At 40.7% G+C, this 16682-nt stretch overlaps 2 protein-coding genes across 8 annotated transcripts in view; one reads left to right on the top strand and one right to left on the bottom strand.

Annotated features, from left to right (window-relative positions):
- Positions 1 to 11186, top strand: part of LCORL (ligand dependent nuclear receptor corepressor like) — a 220203-nt gene extending 209017 nt beyond the window's left edge. For 3 of the 6 annotated variants that reach the window (XM_075066570.1, XM_075066566.1, XM_075066569.1), the window contains one exon: positions 1128 to 2388. In XM_075066570.1, coding sequence (XP_074922671.1) covers positions 1128 to 1237 — 110 coding nt within the window. In that variant the 3' untranslated portion in view covers positions 1238 to 2388. Of the gene's footprint in view, positions 1 to 1127; positions 2389 to 10279 lie in introns of those variants that run through there. The other 3 variants (XM_075066568.1, XM_075066572.1, XM_075066574.1) reach the window with 3 other exon arrangements.
- A 3869-nt stretch (positions 11187 to 15055) lies between these two features.
- Positions 15056 to 16682, bottom strand: part of NCAPG (non-SMC condensin I complex subunit G) — a 40156-nt gene continuing 38529 nt past the window's right edge. For both annotated transcript variants that reach the window (XM_032800812.2, XM_032800813.1), the window contains 2 exons: positions 16498 to 16576; positions 15056 to 15412 (listed from right to left, as the gene is read on the bottom strand). In XM_032800812.2, the coding sequence (XP_032656703.1) occupies positions 15286 to 15412; positions 16498 to 16576 (206 nt within the window). In that variant the 3' untranslated portion in view covers positions 15056 to 15285. The remainder of the gene's footprint in view (positions 15413 to 16497; positions 16577 to 16682) is intronic.

Consider the following 16682-nt stretch of genomic DNA (forward strand, 5'->3'; position numbering starts at 1 on the left):
CGCACTCCTCACTGAAAAAAGTTTTGCCAAAAACAGTGTTAGTATAGACAAAGCCTTAGAATGAGTTTGCATGGCTGGCAGTGAGAAAAAGACATTTTTATTTGTAAACTGATCAGATTTGGAAGTCATTGGAAGACAAAAAATAGGTAACTCCACAATGCCATTTTTAGAGTCAGTTGCACAGTACAACTGTCCTATAATTTAATTGATGAGGGGAGGGATAGCTCAGTGGTTTGAGCATTGCCCTGCTAAACCCAGGGTTGTGAGTTCAATCCGTGAGGGGGCCACTTAGGGATCTGGGACAAAAATTGGTCCTGCTAGTGAAGGCAGGGGGCTGGACTCAATGACCTTTCAAGGTCCCTTTCAGTTCTAGAGATTGGTGTATATCCTATTATTATGGTCTTTTCACAGCCCATGCCCAGGACTGACCTAGTCTAAGAGGTTAAACTGCTACACTGCAATTCACCCAGCAGTTCTGTGGATATAACTCGCCAGATTTTTTTTTAATAATAAATCCTGTAGTCCCCATACTGTAGGTGCCACTTCATCTGCTTCCCCTGAAGAATACAATTCACAACCACTGAAAAAATAAGAACCTTTGAGAGCATTATTTTCTGGTGCCTCTGCCTCCTAGTCTAATTCCTTGGGTAGTGCCACCACACAGTACTCACTTGGGGCTTGTGGTAAAGCCATGATTTAACCTTTGAATTCTATAAATGATTGTTTCTCTTGCTTGAGGTCATGAAAGGCCATAGGAATAGTCTGATTGCACTAACAGGCTTTTAATTACAGACTACAAGCAGAGGCAAGAGTGAGCATGATACACGGTTACTTTGCATTCCAAGAATATTTGAAACCTTTTAAATCGTTGACTTGGAAATATTGTACTTCTCAGAAAATTATGTCTCTTATAATAAAGAGATCAACAATATTAGTGCCACTACAGCTGGAGGGCAGGGACTGGTTTGAGACAGCACAGTTTTAAAGGAGGATAAAGGCAGCTGTTTAATTTTTAAGTCATTTTAGTGTGGGGTTTTGTTGCCAAATTTTGTCCATTAAACACTGAAATCTAAAAAATGTAGGTATTTGTAAAGTTCAGTTTTTAATTGCTGGCTTCTTTTTCATAGGGCCTCTTAATCCTGTTGGACTGTCTTTGCTGGGAGGATTTGCAAGCAGAACTGCTGAATACTCCATGACCCCAATTCAAATACCACTTCATGGAAGCACCCAAGTCTAACTTCAATAACTACATATTTTCAAGATGAACGCGTCTATCACCTAGTCCCTCATAATATGTACTACTGTTAATGCACCTGAAACAGACCTCACTGCAGTAATACTAACCATTCTGCATCAGAACTAGAAACTTAGTCTTTCTACAGGCTTTAGTTTAAATTCAGCAAATTGGTACTAGTTTTGCTGTAAGGCAAAATGTTCTGTTGTATGTAAGGAAGACTCCTGAAATTGCAATTTCATGCTGTTTGTCTGAGATTGCTGAAGTGAGCCATATCTTTCCTTATGTGTGGCTTTCTTGCATTGTGAATAGGAAACTAAGAGTTTTTGCTTCCTTCAACTCATCCCTTTTTGGGGGCAGAGTTTGACCAGCCCTGGATCTGACAGGCTGCTTGGAACACAGAACTTTCAGATCTCAGGGATTAGTTGATGACAGAGCCATCTCTACACAGATGTCCTGTAATTGAGCACTGGTTCCTCTCCCCCTTCCCCACCAAAGCATGCAACAGTATGGTTCCAGAAGCTGCTGCTAGGGGATTTTCCTGAAGAGACCACTGCTTATCACTCCTTGGAGAACATTGGGATGGCCAGACTATAGAGCGGAAGAGCAAGTAAATTAAAGCTGACTAGGTTCAGCAAGCAAATGATTCCTGCTTTCCCATTGAGTTGGTGGGGTCACCTTGGCCCAACCACATGCACATGCCCAGCCTTATATTTGTGGAGCACCTGTGGAGGGGTTTCCTGGGGTCAGGGAAAGCTGGAAATGAAGCCACAGAGACTGGAATCCCCACTCTTGTAAACAGACCAGTAATTGACTCCACTGGAAGTGGAGAAAAGTAGTAGGACCATTGTTAGGGTCATGGTGTAATCTGCAGCTCTGCTCTTCCCAGCAAAAGGCATCTGTGTGGAAAGACCAGACAGAACAGTTGTAGATGTGAGACATTTACGCAGCCGTTTCTATTACTTAGAACACAATACTGAGTGCAGCACTGTACATACTAAGCTTTGCTTGAAGAACAAACATTTTTAAAAGTTAGTTGTAAAATGTACTGCGTAAGCACAGTGGTATTTAGGAAAGAATTCTACTATTTTTGTGTTCATTGTAAAATCTCATAATTCAAAATATATTTCAAATAAATGTACCAATATAATCAGGTAGCTTTGTTTTTTTAAAATGTGTACTGTGTAATAGGTGCAGAACTACTCTGGTGATGCACAGGTAGCTATAAGATAAGATAAATCATTCCATGTGAGCGGCAGAGCTAAAGGTAGATGATGGACTTGTTCTGGCCAGCTCAACAATCACACAGTAGAAAGAAGCAGGTTAGGGACTTATAGGGTATGTCTACACTACAGGATTATTCCGATTTTACATAAACCGGTTTTGTAAAACAGATTGTATAAAGTCGAGTGCACGCAGCCACACAAAGCACAATAATTAGCTGTGTGCGTCCATGGTCCAAGGCTAGCGTCGATTTCTGGAGCGTTGCACTGTGGGTAGCTATCCCGTAGCTATCCCATAGTTCCCGCAGTCTCCCCCGCCCATTGGAATTCTGATTGAATCCCAATGCCTGATGTGCAAAAACAGTGTCGGGTGGTGAGTTCCGGCTAAATGTCGTCACATCATCTTCTCCGTAAGCAAACGCAGACAATCTTTTCGCAGCTTTTTCCGTGAATTGACCTGGCAGACGCGCATAGCATGGCAGCCATGGAGCCCGTTTTGCCCTTGTCACTGTCATCGTATGGTATGGATGCCGCTGACAGAGGCGGACTGCAGTGCCTACACAGGCACATATCACTTGCCTTGCAAGATGATAGAGACAGTGTACATCCTATAGCCACTTCGCCATGCATTGTAAATGGCGATGGAGATGACGGTTTATCGGACTTTCTGTACGTCTGCCTGCTGTCAGGGGTGCTCTGGCTGAACCTTCGCTGAGGTTTGGCCGGGGGCGCAAAGAACAATGGGAATGACTCCCTGGGTCTTCCATCCTTTGTTTACTAAAAATAGAGTCAGTCCTGCCTAGAAATATGGCAAGTGATAAGAACCAATGTACAGAGAGCACTAGCCGCTCCTTGTCAGATCCTGCAGAAAGGATTAGCTGCTTGACATTCTAGGTGGGTGCCCCTGCAAACAACCACCCATTGCTTCCCTCCTCCCCCAACCCTCTTGGGCTACCGTTGGTGTGTCCCCACCATTTGTGTGATGAAGTAATAAAGAATGCATGAATAAGAAACACTGACTTTGTATGAGACTAAATGAGGGGGAGCAGCTCCAGCTGCTATGATAGTCAGGCAGGACATTAAGCAATGGCAGGGGAGCAGGAGCCCCAGCCTCCCACTGCTATATAGTCCACAGGAGTACAGAATCTTTTCTTAGACATGAAAGGGGGGGGCGGCGATGATGGAGTCCAGCCCCAGTTGTATGATGCAAGAGGTTACCAGATTCTGAACATCTGCCAGGAATGACCGGGAAGTCATTCCTATTTTACCCCAGGGCCGCTGAATCACCGAGGCACCAGAGCCCTCACAGGATGACAGATGGCTATCACGTCCTTTTGTACTGTACCGTCTGGCCACCGGGAGGTGAGGGTAGAGATGCTTGCCGTTCAGTTGCCGCAGCACGCGTTACCAGCGCATGCAGTATGACATACGCGTGACACTCGAAAAAAGTCAACGAAATGATTTTTTTTACTTTTTCTTCATGGGGGGGAGGAACGGTAAAATGACATATGATATCCCTAACCACCCCATACCATGTGTTTGACCCTACATGGCCATTGGAGCTCAGCCAAGAATGCCAAATGCTTTTCGGAGACTGCAGGGACTGTGGGATGCTGGAGTCCTCAGTACCCCTCCCTCCCTCCATGAGCGTCCATTTGATTCTTTGGCTTTCGCCTTACGTGTTCTCAATACAGCACTGTGCTGTGGCCTCTGTCTGTCATAGCCTGGTTTTTAAATGCTTTGTCATTTCGTTCTTTGTAACGGAGCTCTGATAAACAGATTTGTCTCCCCATACAGCGATCAGATCCAGTACTCCTGTACGGTCCATCGCTGGAGCTCTTTTGGATTTGCTGCATCGCACCTGTGCTCATCAGAGCTCCAAGCTGGGCAAACAGGGAAATGAAATTCAAAAATTTGCGGGCTTTTCCTGTCTACTGGCAGTGCATCGAGTTAAGATGCTTTCCGAGCGGTCAAATGTGCATGTGCGATACCGCCGGCGGCCAATACAATCGATTTCGCGGCCACCTAACCTAATTCCACAACTGGCAATACTGATTTCAGCGCTAACTCCTCCATTGGGGAGGAGTACAGAAACTCGATTAAAGGAGCCTTATATCGATATAAAGGCTCGTTGTGTGACAGTGCAGGTTAAATCGTGTTAATGTGATAAATTTGGTTTAATAACGCATAGTGTAGACCGGCCTTAGTATCTGTTTACAAGTAAAAAAAAAAATAGTAAAGATCTGTTTAGTCGATGCCCTCTTGAAAAAAGAACGCTTATACACACACACAAATCACCCATCACAGGCTGTCAAACAATTAGAAAATAATGGTGATCACTAGCAGACTGTTAAAGAATAAGCATTTATTTAAATATTTTGGATGTTTTTCTATCATTCACATATATTGATTTCAATTTCGATCAGCCTGCGAAGTGTACAGCGCTCACGTTATATTTTTTTTATTACAAATATTTGCACAGTAAAAAAGCAAAAGAAATAGTATATTTCAATTCACCTAATGCAAGTACTGTAGTGTAATCTCTTTATATTGAAAGTTGAACTTACAAATGTAGAATTATGTACCAAAAAACTGCATTCAAAAATAAAGCAATGTAAAATTTTAGACCCTGCAAGTCCACTCAGTCCTACTTATTGTTAAGCCAATTGCTCAGACAAACAAGTTTGTTTACATTTGCTGCCCAGTTCTTGTTTACATTGTTACCTGAAAGTAAGAACAGGTATTTGCATGGCACTGTTGTAGCCAGTGTCGCAAGTTATTTATGTGCCAGATGTGCTAAAGATTCATATGTTCCTTCATGCTTCTACCACCATTCCAGAAGACGTGTCCATGCTGATAACAGGTTCTGCTCAATAACTATCCAAAGCAGAGTGGACTGATGCATGTTAATTTTCATCATCTGAGTAAGATGCCACCAGCAGGTTTATATTTATTTATTTATTTATTTATTTTTATTTTATTTGGTAGTTCAGGTTCTGTAGTTTCTGCATCGGAGTGTTTCTCTTTTAAGACATCTGAAAGCATTTTCTACACCTTGTCTCTCTCAGATTTTGGAAGGCACTTCAGATTCTTAAACCTTGAGGTGAGTGCTGTATTCATAGTTAGAAATCTCACATTGATACCTTCTTTGCATTTTGTCAAATCTGCTGTGAAAGTGTTCCTAAAATGAACAAGTGCTGGGTCATGATCCAAGATTGCTATAACATGAAATATATGACAGAATGTGGGTAAAAGAGAACAGGAGACACATAATTCTCCCCCACGGAGTTCAGCCACAAATTTAATTAATCCATTATTTTTTTTAACAAGCAACTTCAGCATATCCTCTGGAATGGAGCCCGAAGCATGAAGTGGCATATGAATGTTTAGCATATCTGACATGTAAATACTTTTCAACGCTGGCTACAAAAGTGTCACGAGAACGTCTGTTCTCACTTTCAGGTGACATTGTAAATAAAAAGCAGTGAGTAGTATCTCCCGTAATGTAAACAAACTTGTTCATCTTAGCAAGTGGCTGAACAAGAAGTAGGACTGAGTGGACTTGTAGGCTAACGTTTTACATTGTTTTGTTTTTGAGTGCAATTATGTAACCAAAAAAAATCTACATTTGTAAGTTGCACTTTCATGATAAAGAGATTGCACTACAGTACTTGTATGAGGTGAATTGAAAAATACTATTTCCTTTATCATTTTTACAGTGCAAATATTTAATAAAAAATATAAAGTGACCACAGTACCCTTTGTATTCAGTGTTGTAATAGAAATCAATATATTTGAAAGTGTAGAAAAACATCCAAAAATATTTAATAAATTTCAGTTGGTATTCTATTAACAGTGTGATTAATTTTTTAATTGCAGTTAATTTTTGGAGTTAATCGCATGAGTTAATTGCGATTGATTGACAGCCCTACTACACATACATACACATACTATATATACACATGCACACACTCTGGCTATTTCTACTTTTAAATACCTTTTAAAAGCTGTGATAGCTACCATAAATGGGTCCAGATAAAGATAATCACTTTCCTAGAGCTGTATTACATAACAAGCTTCAGCTGCTTCTTAGCTCCTTGTTTTTTAGAAAACTAACTCTTGTCTCTCCTAAGCCAGAAACCTGCACAAGATACAAAGGTTATGTGACTAGGCACCACTCTTTTTTAGTCAGACCTGCAGTGTTTCGTGGAAACGTTGTTTTCCCCAGGAGTGTTTCTCTGGTGCAGGATGGAATAGCTAGACAGATGCACCCAGGTTCAAGTCCCTGCTTTGAATCAGGCAAAACGTGAGCTTGAACATGGGTCACCCACATTGCTGCTAGATGCCTTAATAACCAGGTTATTCTGGGCTTGGGTTTGCTCACTATTTATATGATTTTTTTCCCCAAAACTTTCAAAAGATCTGTTTCAGAACGCAAATTTCTTACCTCAAAACTTCTTGCAAAAGGAAATATTGTCTTCTAGCCACCCAAGTGACAAATGCTAGTTACCATATGCTTCGATAGTTTCCATAATAAACTCATTTTTTCATTAATATTTATTCATTAAAAGCAGATTTTGTTTGTCATTAGTTTAATCCAAAAGCTTCCTGGGTGACCCAGCAATATAAAAATACAGGCAATGCCTCCCCATTAGGTAAATAAAATTGGCTCATCTGGACACCACCAGGCAATAATCAAATTGGGTCACTTTGTAATTGCCAGAATGCAAAAATACTTTTCAATTTTTTTTTTTTCATTTTTATGAGAAGCGCAGTGACTCAGAATGGCTTTGCTTTAAAATTTGGCAGGTACAGTACATGGTCCTGCATGAGGGATGTGGGCTTTGCTTTGAACAAGGGAGTTGCATGAGCTAGTGATTTAAGACCAGAATGTCGTCATAGAAACTTTTGATATCGACTGCACATCCCAGTCATGCTTTGGGTCATTCTTCTTTCACTTTCTATCTGTAATGGGCTAGACTACCGGTAAGTCACCAGCTGGGAACATTCTGAAGATTACTTGATAAATGCTAGTACAATTCTGTGAAACTGGAAAGGGCTTGACAAGCTAAATATTGGTTGAAGAACTTTGGTTTTGAAATTTTATAGCTTTTTGAAATCTGACTCAAGCACAGGCCCTAATCCTTATCTTTAGAAAGATGCATCAGATTCTAGTCTACAGGATGTTCTCACTACCATTTCTAGCTAGAGAATAGAATGTGTATGTCTACTTAATGCCATCCTTTCTTAGATCACATGTTGTGTGAAGAGAATATACATTTATTTAAAACCACTTTCCTACAGCAAAAACCTGCAACTTTTTTCTGTGGCAGCTGCCAAGCACTAATTAAAAGAAACAAACAGACACATGCACATTAACCTATTGTGGTCTAGAACAGTGGTTTTCCAACTTTTTTTTCTGGCGACCCAGTTGAAAAGTGTTGATGCCTGCAACCCAACAGAGCTGGGGAGGGGCTCAGGGCTGGAGCAGGGGATTGGGTTGGGGCTGAGGGGTTTGGGGTTCAGAAAGGGGTTCTGTGTTTGAGGAGGGGCTCAGGGCTGGGGCAGGGGATTGGGGTGCTGCCTTACCAATGGCAGCTCCCAGTCAGCTGATGTGGCGAGGCAGACTTCCCACCTGTCTTGCACCATGGACTGTGTTGCGTCCTGGAAGCATCCAGCAGCAGGTCTGGCTCCTAAGCAAAGATGCGCAAGCAGCTCTGCACAGCTCTTGCCTGAGCCCTCCCCCACCTCCAGCCAGTGCTTGGGGCGAGAGCAGTGCTTGGAGCGCCGTACCTCCCCCCGCCCCCCAGGAGCCAGACCTACTGCTGGCTGCTTCTCAGGCGCAGCGTGGTGTCGGAACAGGTAGGAAGTAGCCTGCTTTAGCTGGGCAGCACTGCTGACAGGACTTTTAACGGCCTGGTCAGTTGTGCTGACCAGAGCTGCCACAACTCAGTGCCTTACATTCCACGACCCACAGTTTGAAAACGACTGGTCTAGACAAGGTAGTTATGTTTCAAACTAGTGTGTCCAGACAAGTGAACCCCCCTTGTAAGAGCAGGCAGTGCTGCACAACTTCCATGTCTGCCCCAATCCTCTTTTCCCACACATTCTGCAAATTTATCCTTGTTAATATGGACAGAGGTGTGGTCAGCTTTCCCCCAATGCAGCACTATGCAGAAACTTCAAGGTCAGGCAAGCAGCCCATTGTTCCAAGCTTCTGCCTCTGACTCTCAGCTCAGCTACAGAAATTCTTGCTGATATAGAGGTTTAGATCCATTTCAAAATAGACGAATTCATTTTAGAAGCAGCCTCTGTGAGCTAGTCTGACCTCAACAGCTCATAGCATTTCACCAACTGATTCCTGCATCAAGCCCATGACTTTATTTGAACTAGAGCACATTTTTTACATTGAGAGTGGAGAGCTAAGACTTCAGTTGATGGCAAAATCTCCACTTGCCTAGGTAAGTTTCAGTAATGAGGGTTAAATCTGCAGCTTGTTTCCAGTCAATTGGTTTAGCTTCAGCATCTAGCCACTGGAGTGCTGTGCCTTTGTCTATTAAATCATATGTAGGTTCTGCTAGCCTATGACAGTGAGCGATCAATGCTACCCAAAAGAGCCACAGTAGTGTGAATTCATGGTCTAATTAACTTTTTTTAATATATCTTTTCTCACAGCAAAATGACTGATCAAGTATTATTTTATCAAATAGTTAAACAACAGTAAAAGCAGTCTGATTGGTTAATAATTAAAATCAGTGTTGTAATAGCATATGCTGCAAAGAGCTGCAGGAGACAGACACTTGCAGCTCACAAGCCTCAGTTGGAGTATCACTCTTAACCTTAATTTATGTAAATGGGTTTGAGTTTTCCTGGATTCTCACTATCCAGCTTTCCAGAAATTGAATCATTTTTGTAGTTATCTTTTGAATCCTTTAAAAAACAATGTTGACAAAGTGTGAACACCAGGGCTGAGCACATTTGAAAATCCTACTCTACAGTTGCTGGGGCACCTGGCTCCAATACATTCACCTTTGACAAAGAAAATATGTCTAGGAGCTTTGCAATTAGCTTGGAATTTTGTCCTCCTGCTTTCTAGAGCCCGTTTCCTGTTGACCTTTGAATGCACACTACCTTTCACTAATGAGCTTTTTGTGTTGAACAAATTGTAGGCTGCGGCCTGATTTCAGTGCCCATGAGGAAGTCTTTTTTTAATGATCTCCCCCAACCCTCCGCTCCAAAAAAAAAAAAAAAAAAAAAGAAAACCAGCCAACCAGGGAACTATTAGTATATCCATTGTGTCTCTCTCTATTGTAAATATAACCTAGATTAACATAGTAATAAGCAGACAGTAAACTTTGGGGCTATAGATTGACTGCTGTTAACACCTCAGGTTAGCCTCTCTTGCGTGAGCAGGGCAATACTGCAGAACACACAAACTGCACCCACCACTTGTAGGAGCAGCTGATGAGTTGTGCTAATTTGAGCTGTAGCCTAGTAGCCCCTGATGGACCAGCCAACTTAAATTTAAAGCTCTAGCACACTTGCATTAAGGGTCTGTGTGGACAGGACTTGAGTTGGGGACAATGCTTGAGTTATAATTTGAATTAATCTTGCAGTGAGGGAAACCCTGAGTGTTCCTAGATGTTGTGCAGAACCCTGGTACTGCTCCACTCCCACTTGGTGCCTCTAGGTGGGCTTGAGGTAGCCCCCCCCCCCAAAAAAAAATTGCCTCTCCACCTCTGACCTATGGTGATGTGCCTGGTTTGGATGAAAAGTACTACACTATAAGTAAGTTCTTTATCTCCTTTTCCCCCTCCCCCAGCTTGATACAAATGAAAGCCTCCGAGAAGCAGAATTTATTTGACATGAACACAGCAACTCAACCTTTGAAGTCCGTAAAGAAGTGCCTTAATCAGCCCACTGAGTGGAATCTGAATTTTGCAACGGTATCTCTTGCCAACTGTAAAGTTTTAAACCAAAATCTCAAAACTGATGAGAACAAATAGATTGCAGCTATTCTTGCACTATTATTTTGTACATTGTTTTTCTTTTGCTGAATCATAAGCATTTATTAAACTGATGTTGAAATGATCTCTTGTGATTTGGCTTTATATTAAAATCATTAGCATTATTCATTTTGATGTACTCTTTGTATGTTTTTTACATGAAGGTTTGCATTTGACCATTATGGAATTTTGCAGTACAAATCTTATAGCAGATGTTTCCCTTTTAATAGTATTTCATTGGGGGGATTGGGAGGCTTATGTTCTTTTAAGTTTAATTATATAATTATCCCAGTTTTATTTTTGTGCATGAAAGTTAATATATTTTGTGACATGGGTCACTAACTGTAAAGATTTATGGCAATGATTCAGAAACAATTCTGTAACAGGTGGAGACTGACTACCTCGAAGCAAAGCAGTAAAAAGATAAGAAAGATGTATAAAATCTCACTCAATGTTCAAAATTTACAAAACAATCAGATTGCACACTATGTTTTCCTTCTCTAGGTGGTTGAGGGTGGGGGTTATTTTCCACTTCTCCTGAGAATGTCAATATTTAAAAACTAGTCTAAAAGAAAGGCCAGCCTTGCAGGAGAAATCTCTTGAAATATTGTCATTCAACAAACCTGTATCTGCACTTTTTTTAATTGATGTTTCTGATAAGTGGTCTATTTTGTTTTGTTTCTATGAATCTTCCTGTCACCAATTAAAATGGATGTAAACACATTTCCAGTTAATTGCTTTATTGCATTTTAGAATTAATTTCACACTTCAACAGTATACCTCTTAAGCCTATGTAAATGTTTCCATTTCATTACCTAGTAGAGATTTTTAATCAAGCCTAAACCATAGCCTCAGCTATGGTTATTTGACATGTCTAATAAAAATTGTATTGATAGTAGTGTGCTGTTACATTAGTTACTCAGAAGAAACCTATACTGCACATTTCCCTTTTCTAGATGCACTTATTTTATGGACAGAGCAAAGGTTCTTTACTGAGTTCTCCATCCTTGATAATACAGAGCCAAGAGAATCAATAGCCTGGAAGAAATGTTTTTCAATGACAGTCATCTATTTATAAATTTTAGATAACAAAAGTGTCCTGGTTGTTTACAGCACTGACTCACCCTCTTGGGCCTGGTCTGCAGTGGTGGGGGGGGGGGGGTTGATGTAAGATGCACAACTTCAGCTACGAGAATAGCATAGCTGAAGTAGACATATTTTATTTCAACTTATCTCAACGGCCGTGGCTCCCTCTGCGACTCCCCTTCTGCCTCTCGCCCTGGTGGAGTTCCGGAGTCAACGGGGAGCGCATTCGGGCATCGATTTATCGCATCTAGATGAGACACGATAAATCAATCCCCAATAGATCGATCGCTACCCACCGATCTGGCGGGTAGTGTGTTCATACCCTTGGAACGTAAGGGGGAAGGCTTTAAAGGTGCAAGCCCTGGCATTGGAAACCCCTTTTACCACGCAGCGGCCAAGGCAGCACTAACCATCCCTCCCTCTGATGTGTGACTATCAGGTGGGGTTTGAACCTGTTGTGGGCATTATACTAGTCATTTCTTTTTTAGGTGGGCTGGGAAAGAATTTTTTCCCTCACCGCCATATTGGTGTCAGTGAAGTGGGAGGTTTTTTTTGCATTCTCCACAGCAGAGGTTAAGGAACATCTATTTATAGTGAGCACAAGGTGTGGTAGGCTGAATGTCGCAATTTATTTGGAAAGTGTGTGGCAGATGTCCAGTACAGGTACTCCATAGGGAAGGCATCTAGTGACCAGATAAATGGCCTGGTAAAGGACTTAAAAAGGAGATGCTGGTTAAAGGAACAGAACAGTGTGGGGGTTGGGACTCCTATGGTTGGCATGGAAGGGAGCCAACACCCCCCCCTTTCTTATAGCCCACCTTACCCCTCCTACAAGGAGAGGGAGGGGGATGGTAAGACCTCGACAATGGATTTGCTGGAGGGGCCTGGATGGAAAAAAAGAGGAGGAAACGGAGGAAGCCCCCCCTCAGGTAATTACAGAATAAATTGGTTATCTGCACTGTATACTTTTATCTCCTGGATAGTCCCAGACATCTAATAATAAAGTTGCAGCTGATTAAATTCATATCAGGCGTCTCCTGTCCTCCTTTCGGAACAGCTGGACAACAGAGGTTCCCCCCTGCCCAAAGAGATTTGCATATCTCAACAACGTCATGACACAAGATACCTAGTCCCATTAGAAAAAACAAGAGCATTAACTTCCTGGAAATTAGGGTACCGACACTGACCTTAAGGAAGGACAATCTGACAGTATGACAAAACAGAAGTGGGCAACCTGAACAAGCAGAAGAGCACACACAAAAGTCATACATTGTACACATTTTAGTCATCCCTCGACTTCTCATTAGGATGATCAACAAGGCAGCAGATTGACTCAGCAGGACAAATATTTTAAAACAGAAATAACATCTTACTTTACAGCCTGTAGGAGAAATAGTTTGATTTGTTTGCAAGGCTTTTGTCTCTTTTCTTGATTAGCTTTGAAAATTACTGGAGGAAAGCTAAGCAGAAGAAATACATTTGAGCATTTAGTTTTGAAAGTGGAGGACTCTGACTACAAGGAGAGAGACTGTAAAAATGGATTCTGCCAGGGCAGAGAGCAGACCCCAGGATGATGTGCTCATAGCAACCTGTGTGGCCTTTTGTACCAATTGTGGCTTATTGGGTTGTGATTTTATTCCTAGATACGAGTTGCAGGAAATCAGGTATGCAGGATTTTTCTCCTTTAAACAAAATATCTACTCAGCCTGAAACTAGCAATGCTGTTTCAGCTATCACCAGTGTACTACATCAAGACACACTCTAGCAGGTATTAAGATACTTCAAAGCAGATAAAAAAGCCACACCCAGCATCTGCCCTATATTTTCTAAATGGGACTTTCAACAGTGTACATTTTTAACCTGGCTGCCAAAGCTTGTTTCTTAACGGTAATCACCTGGGGGTGGTAGGAAGGGAGAAAGTGTCAAATCACATCCCTCTCCTAACAGCCCTATTTTGTCCTTTGCTAAAACCAAAGTTTTACAAATCACCCATGTACTTCCTTACCAACGTTAAGTCCTATACTGCATGGGGAAGCCTGCCAACATCTTCCAGAAAGAACAAACAAGTCCTTGCAAAAAAATTATGGCACAAAAGTAGATGTTCACAAAGTGAACCTTCAGCTCACAGAATCTATGAGGAAATCCACACATTTATCAATTTCTATCCACATCACAGGTTGCAAAATTCTAAGGAAATGGATAAAATATTGCATCAAAGAAAAGTTTACAAGCTTTCAAACAGTACCAGCAAGGATAACTAACCCCAAGATCCACAGCCACTTACAGGCAGAAAGATGTCTGGCAACAACTGAAAGACATGCAAAGCTGCAATGGCATCAATTCTGCTTTCTTTGTGTTCTGTAAGCAAGTCCCAAAATCCTATATTTAGTGCCTGAAGACGCATGGAAGGTCTATAACAAGTTGCTTCGTCGTTTTCTTCCCCCATGCATTTTCTGAGAAGCAGGGGAAATGTGATTTGGAATAGATAATTTACTTGTTGTTTTTTAAACAAATGGCATCTCTACTAGCCGAGCCCATCCAAAAAAACTATTAAAATGGGAAATTGCTCAAAAAGTTATGTTTGAACATTTCTCTAATACACAGAGATAAGTTCATACACACAACATACAGTAGTTAGTAACTAACCTATGAATTATCTATGCAGCTTTGGAAGCTCTTGTTTGGGCAGCAACAGGAAAAAGCAAGGCCTCCTGGACAATATTTCCTGGCAAAAAGCTGAAGCTGCCCCCATGTGAATTTGCACAAGGAGTAAGAATTCAGTTCAAAGAAAAAGTAAAGATAACAAATTTCCAGTCAGATGACCTGAAGAGCTGTAGCTGGAGAAAGATCTGGGATCTTTTGACCAGATGGCAATGTGGTTGTATATATTGCTGAAAAGGCTGCCATTAACCTGATTTCAAAGTATAGTAAATGGATAGCCTTTTACTCCTTATTAGTTCTTATTTCTACCATACTTTTCTGTGGTTTTGCAGCATCTAACACAATGGTGTCCTCGTCCATAATTAAGGCTCCAAGGTAATACATTATTATTTGTATTATTTAGCATTTTGATGGTTGTATGAAACCAATGGTGGGTTTACATAAAAGGATATAAATACGGTCAAATTTTTGCCTTCATTCCTAGAGTTAAAACTACATAATTACTTTTTCAATATTGGGTACACCTCCTGTAGACACAAGTTGCTGCTCAATTATAGACCACGCCTAATATCCCTTCTACTCTTTAAACTGAAACCATAAATCAGCCTGGTCCCAGCCTCACACTGCAATACAGACAAGCCGATAATAAGTATATTAAAATATACTGCCTTCAAGAACACACACAACATGCCACACACTAGTAATTGTAAATTAACACCAAAAACAACAGCTAGCTTTAAAAATTCAAAAGGTAATTCTCAATGCTGCTAATAAGACTTAAATCTTCAGATGGGAAGTGCTGTTGTGTTAAGGTGCTTTATCGAGAAGACTAAAAGCCACAAATCAAGACTTTATACTTTTATTACACAAACAGAAAATATGTATCAATCTAAGGACTGATTGTCAAAATTCACTCTAATTTAAAATATTGTAAAGTTCCTGGGAACTTCATGTTTTTACAACAACCATAGAAAGATTAAAAAACTGGATTGACAGTAAAACAGAACTTATTTTTGTAAGTGTGTTGTGAAGAGCTGGCTTTCATGAAGGACACTTCTCTCGCTCGCTCTCATCTTCAATCATCTGCTTCTACATTCAGAAGCTTTGAGAGATTCATTCGAGTTTTCTCAAGTGCTGCTGTTTTTGCTCGTCTAGAAGGTCTTGAACTTGGCAATATAACTGGTTCTGGAACTTCATCACCACTAAATATAAAAAGTTTCAAAATAGCCACAAAAAAGTTGTAAGCAAATTTAAATGTAAATGCACTGCCTTGAAACCACTGAATAACAAACTACATTCTTTACTGTAGACACTGCACTGGATATAGGTTGTAAGTTTATTTTTGAATAGCTATGTATCAGTTAGAACACGTGACCACCACAAAGGGATAAGCAAAAGTTAAAGTGCGTGGAAAGCTGCAAGGTTAGCTCTTAGGGGCTATCAACAAAAAACGAATTGTTTAGACAAATTAAAGGGCCTGATCATATTGAAGTTAATGGGTCATGTGCTTGACCATAAGCAGATGTGGGTCCACAGTTAGAGTTAAGATACCACAGATAACAGCACTGCATTATGGGGTGAAGTGAATGGCATTCAATTATTTATTGCCAAATGTTGGTTTCTAAAGTTTATCAATTTACAAATTAAAAAACTAAACGAATACTAACAAGATAGTAGCAATTAGTATAGCAGAGGTAACATTACAAACCCTTCCCTAAATAGCTGTTACACACGAACGAAACTGGAAGATATACTGAAAAAAAAATTAATGCAGGTTGGATTTCTTAGTTTTGAGTCTGAGCTGTTAAAGAAATTGTTTTATTTCCTTACTATTTCTTAACTAGTACTTCTGAAGGAGACTGTACATTTATGGAGAGGTTTTAATTACTTATGTTTTATTACCCTTGTTGAGAAGTCTGGGATTAATTCTACACCTCTACCCTGTTATAACACCACGTGATATAATACGAAGTCGGATATAACATGGTAAAGCAGCGTGCCAGGGGGGCGGGGCTGTGTACTCCAGTAGATCAAATCAAGTTCACTATAACGTGGTTTCACCTATAATGCAGTAAGATTTTTTGGCTCCTGAGGACAGTGTTATATCGAGGTAGAGGTGTATATATAGTCAACATGTAGTTTATCTTCTGTGCTTGGAACACCTAATTTTAAAAAAGGAAGGTCACATGGATGAAAGGGTTTGAATTACGTTGGCTTGCGAGAAAGGAAGGAAGGAAGTTAGAGTGGCAGGAGGGACGTTGTGCATTCATTACACAAGACTGTTTACCTTTCACTGTCAGATGCTACCGTTTTATGATTTCTTCTTGTGTTCACAGACCTAGCCCCTGTGTTTACTGTTCTCTGCCCTAAAACACAAATGAAAGTTACCCATCATCAGAACAATGACTATGTGCCTTTTGTTCAAATAACCTTCACATCTTAGAACTCAGAGACTTTTCACTTCTTCAATAC

Source organism: Chelonoidis abingdonii, chromosome 5, assembly GCF_003597395.2.
Source record: "Chelonoidis abingdonii isolate Lonesome George chromosome 5, CheloAbing_2.0, whole genome shotgun sequence".
Taxonomy (NCBI): domain Eukaryota; kingdom Metazoa; phylum Chordata; order Testudines; family Testudinidae; genus Chelonoidis; species Chelonoidis abingdonii.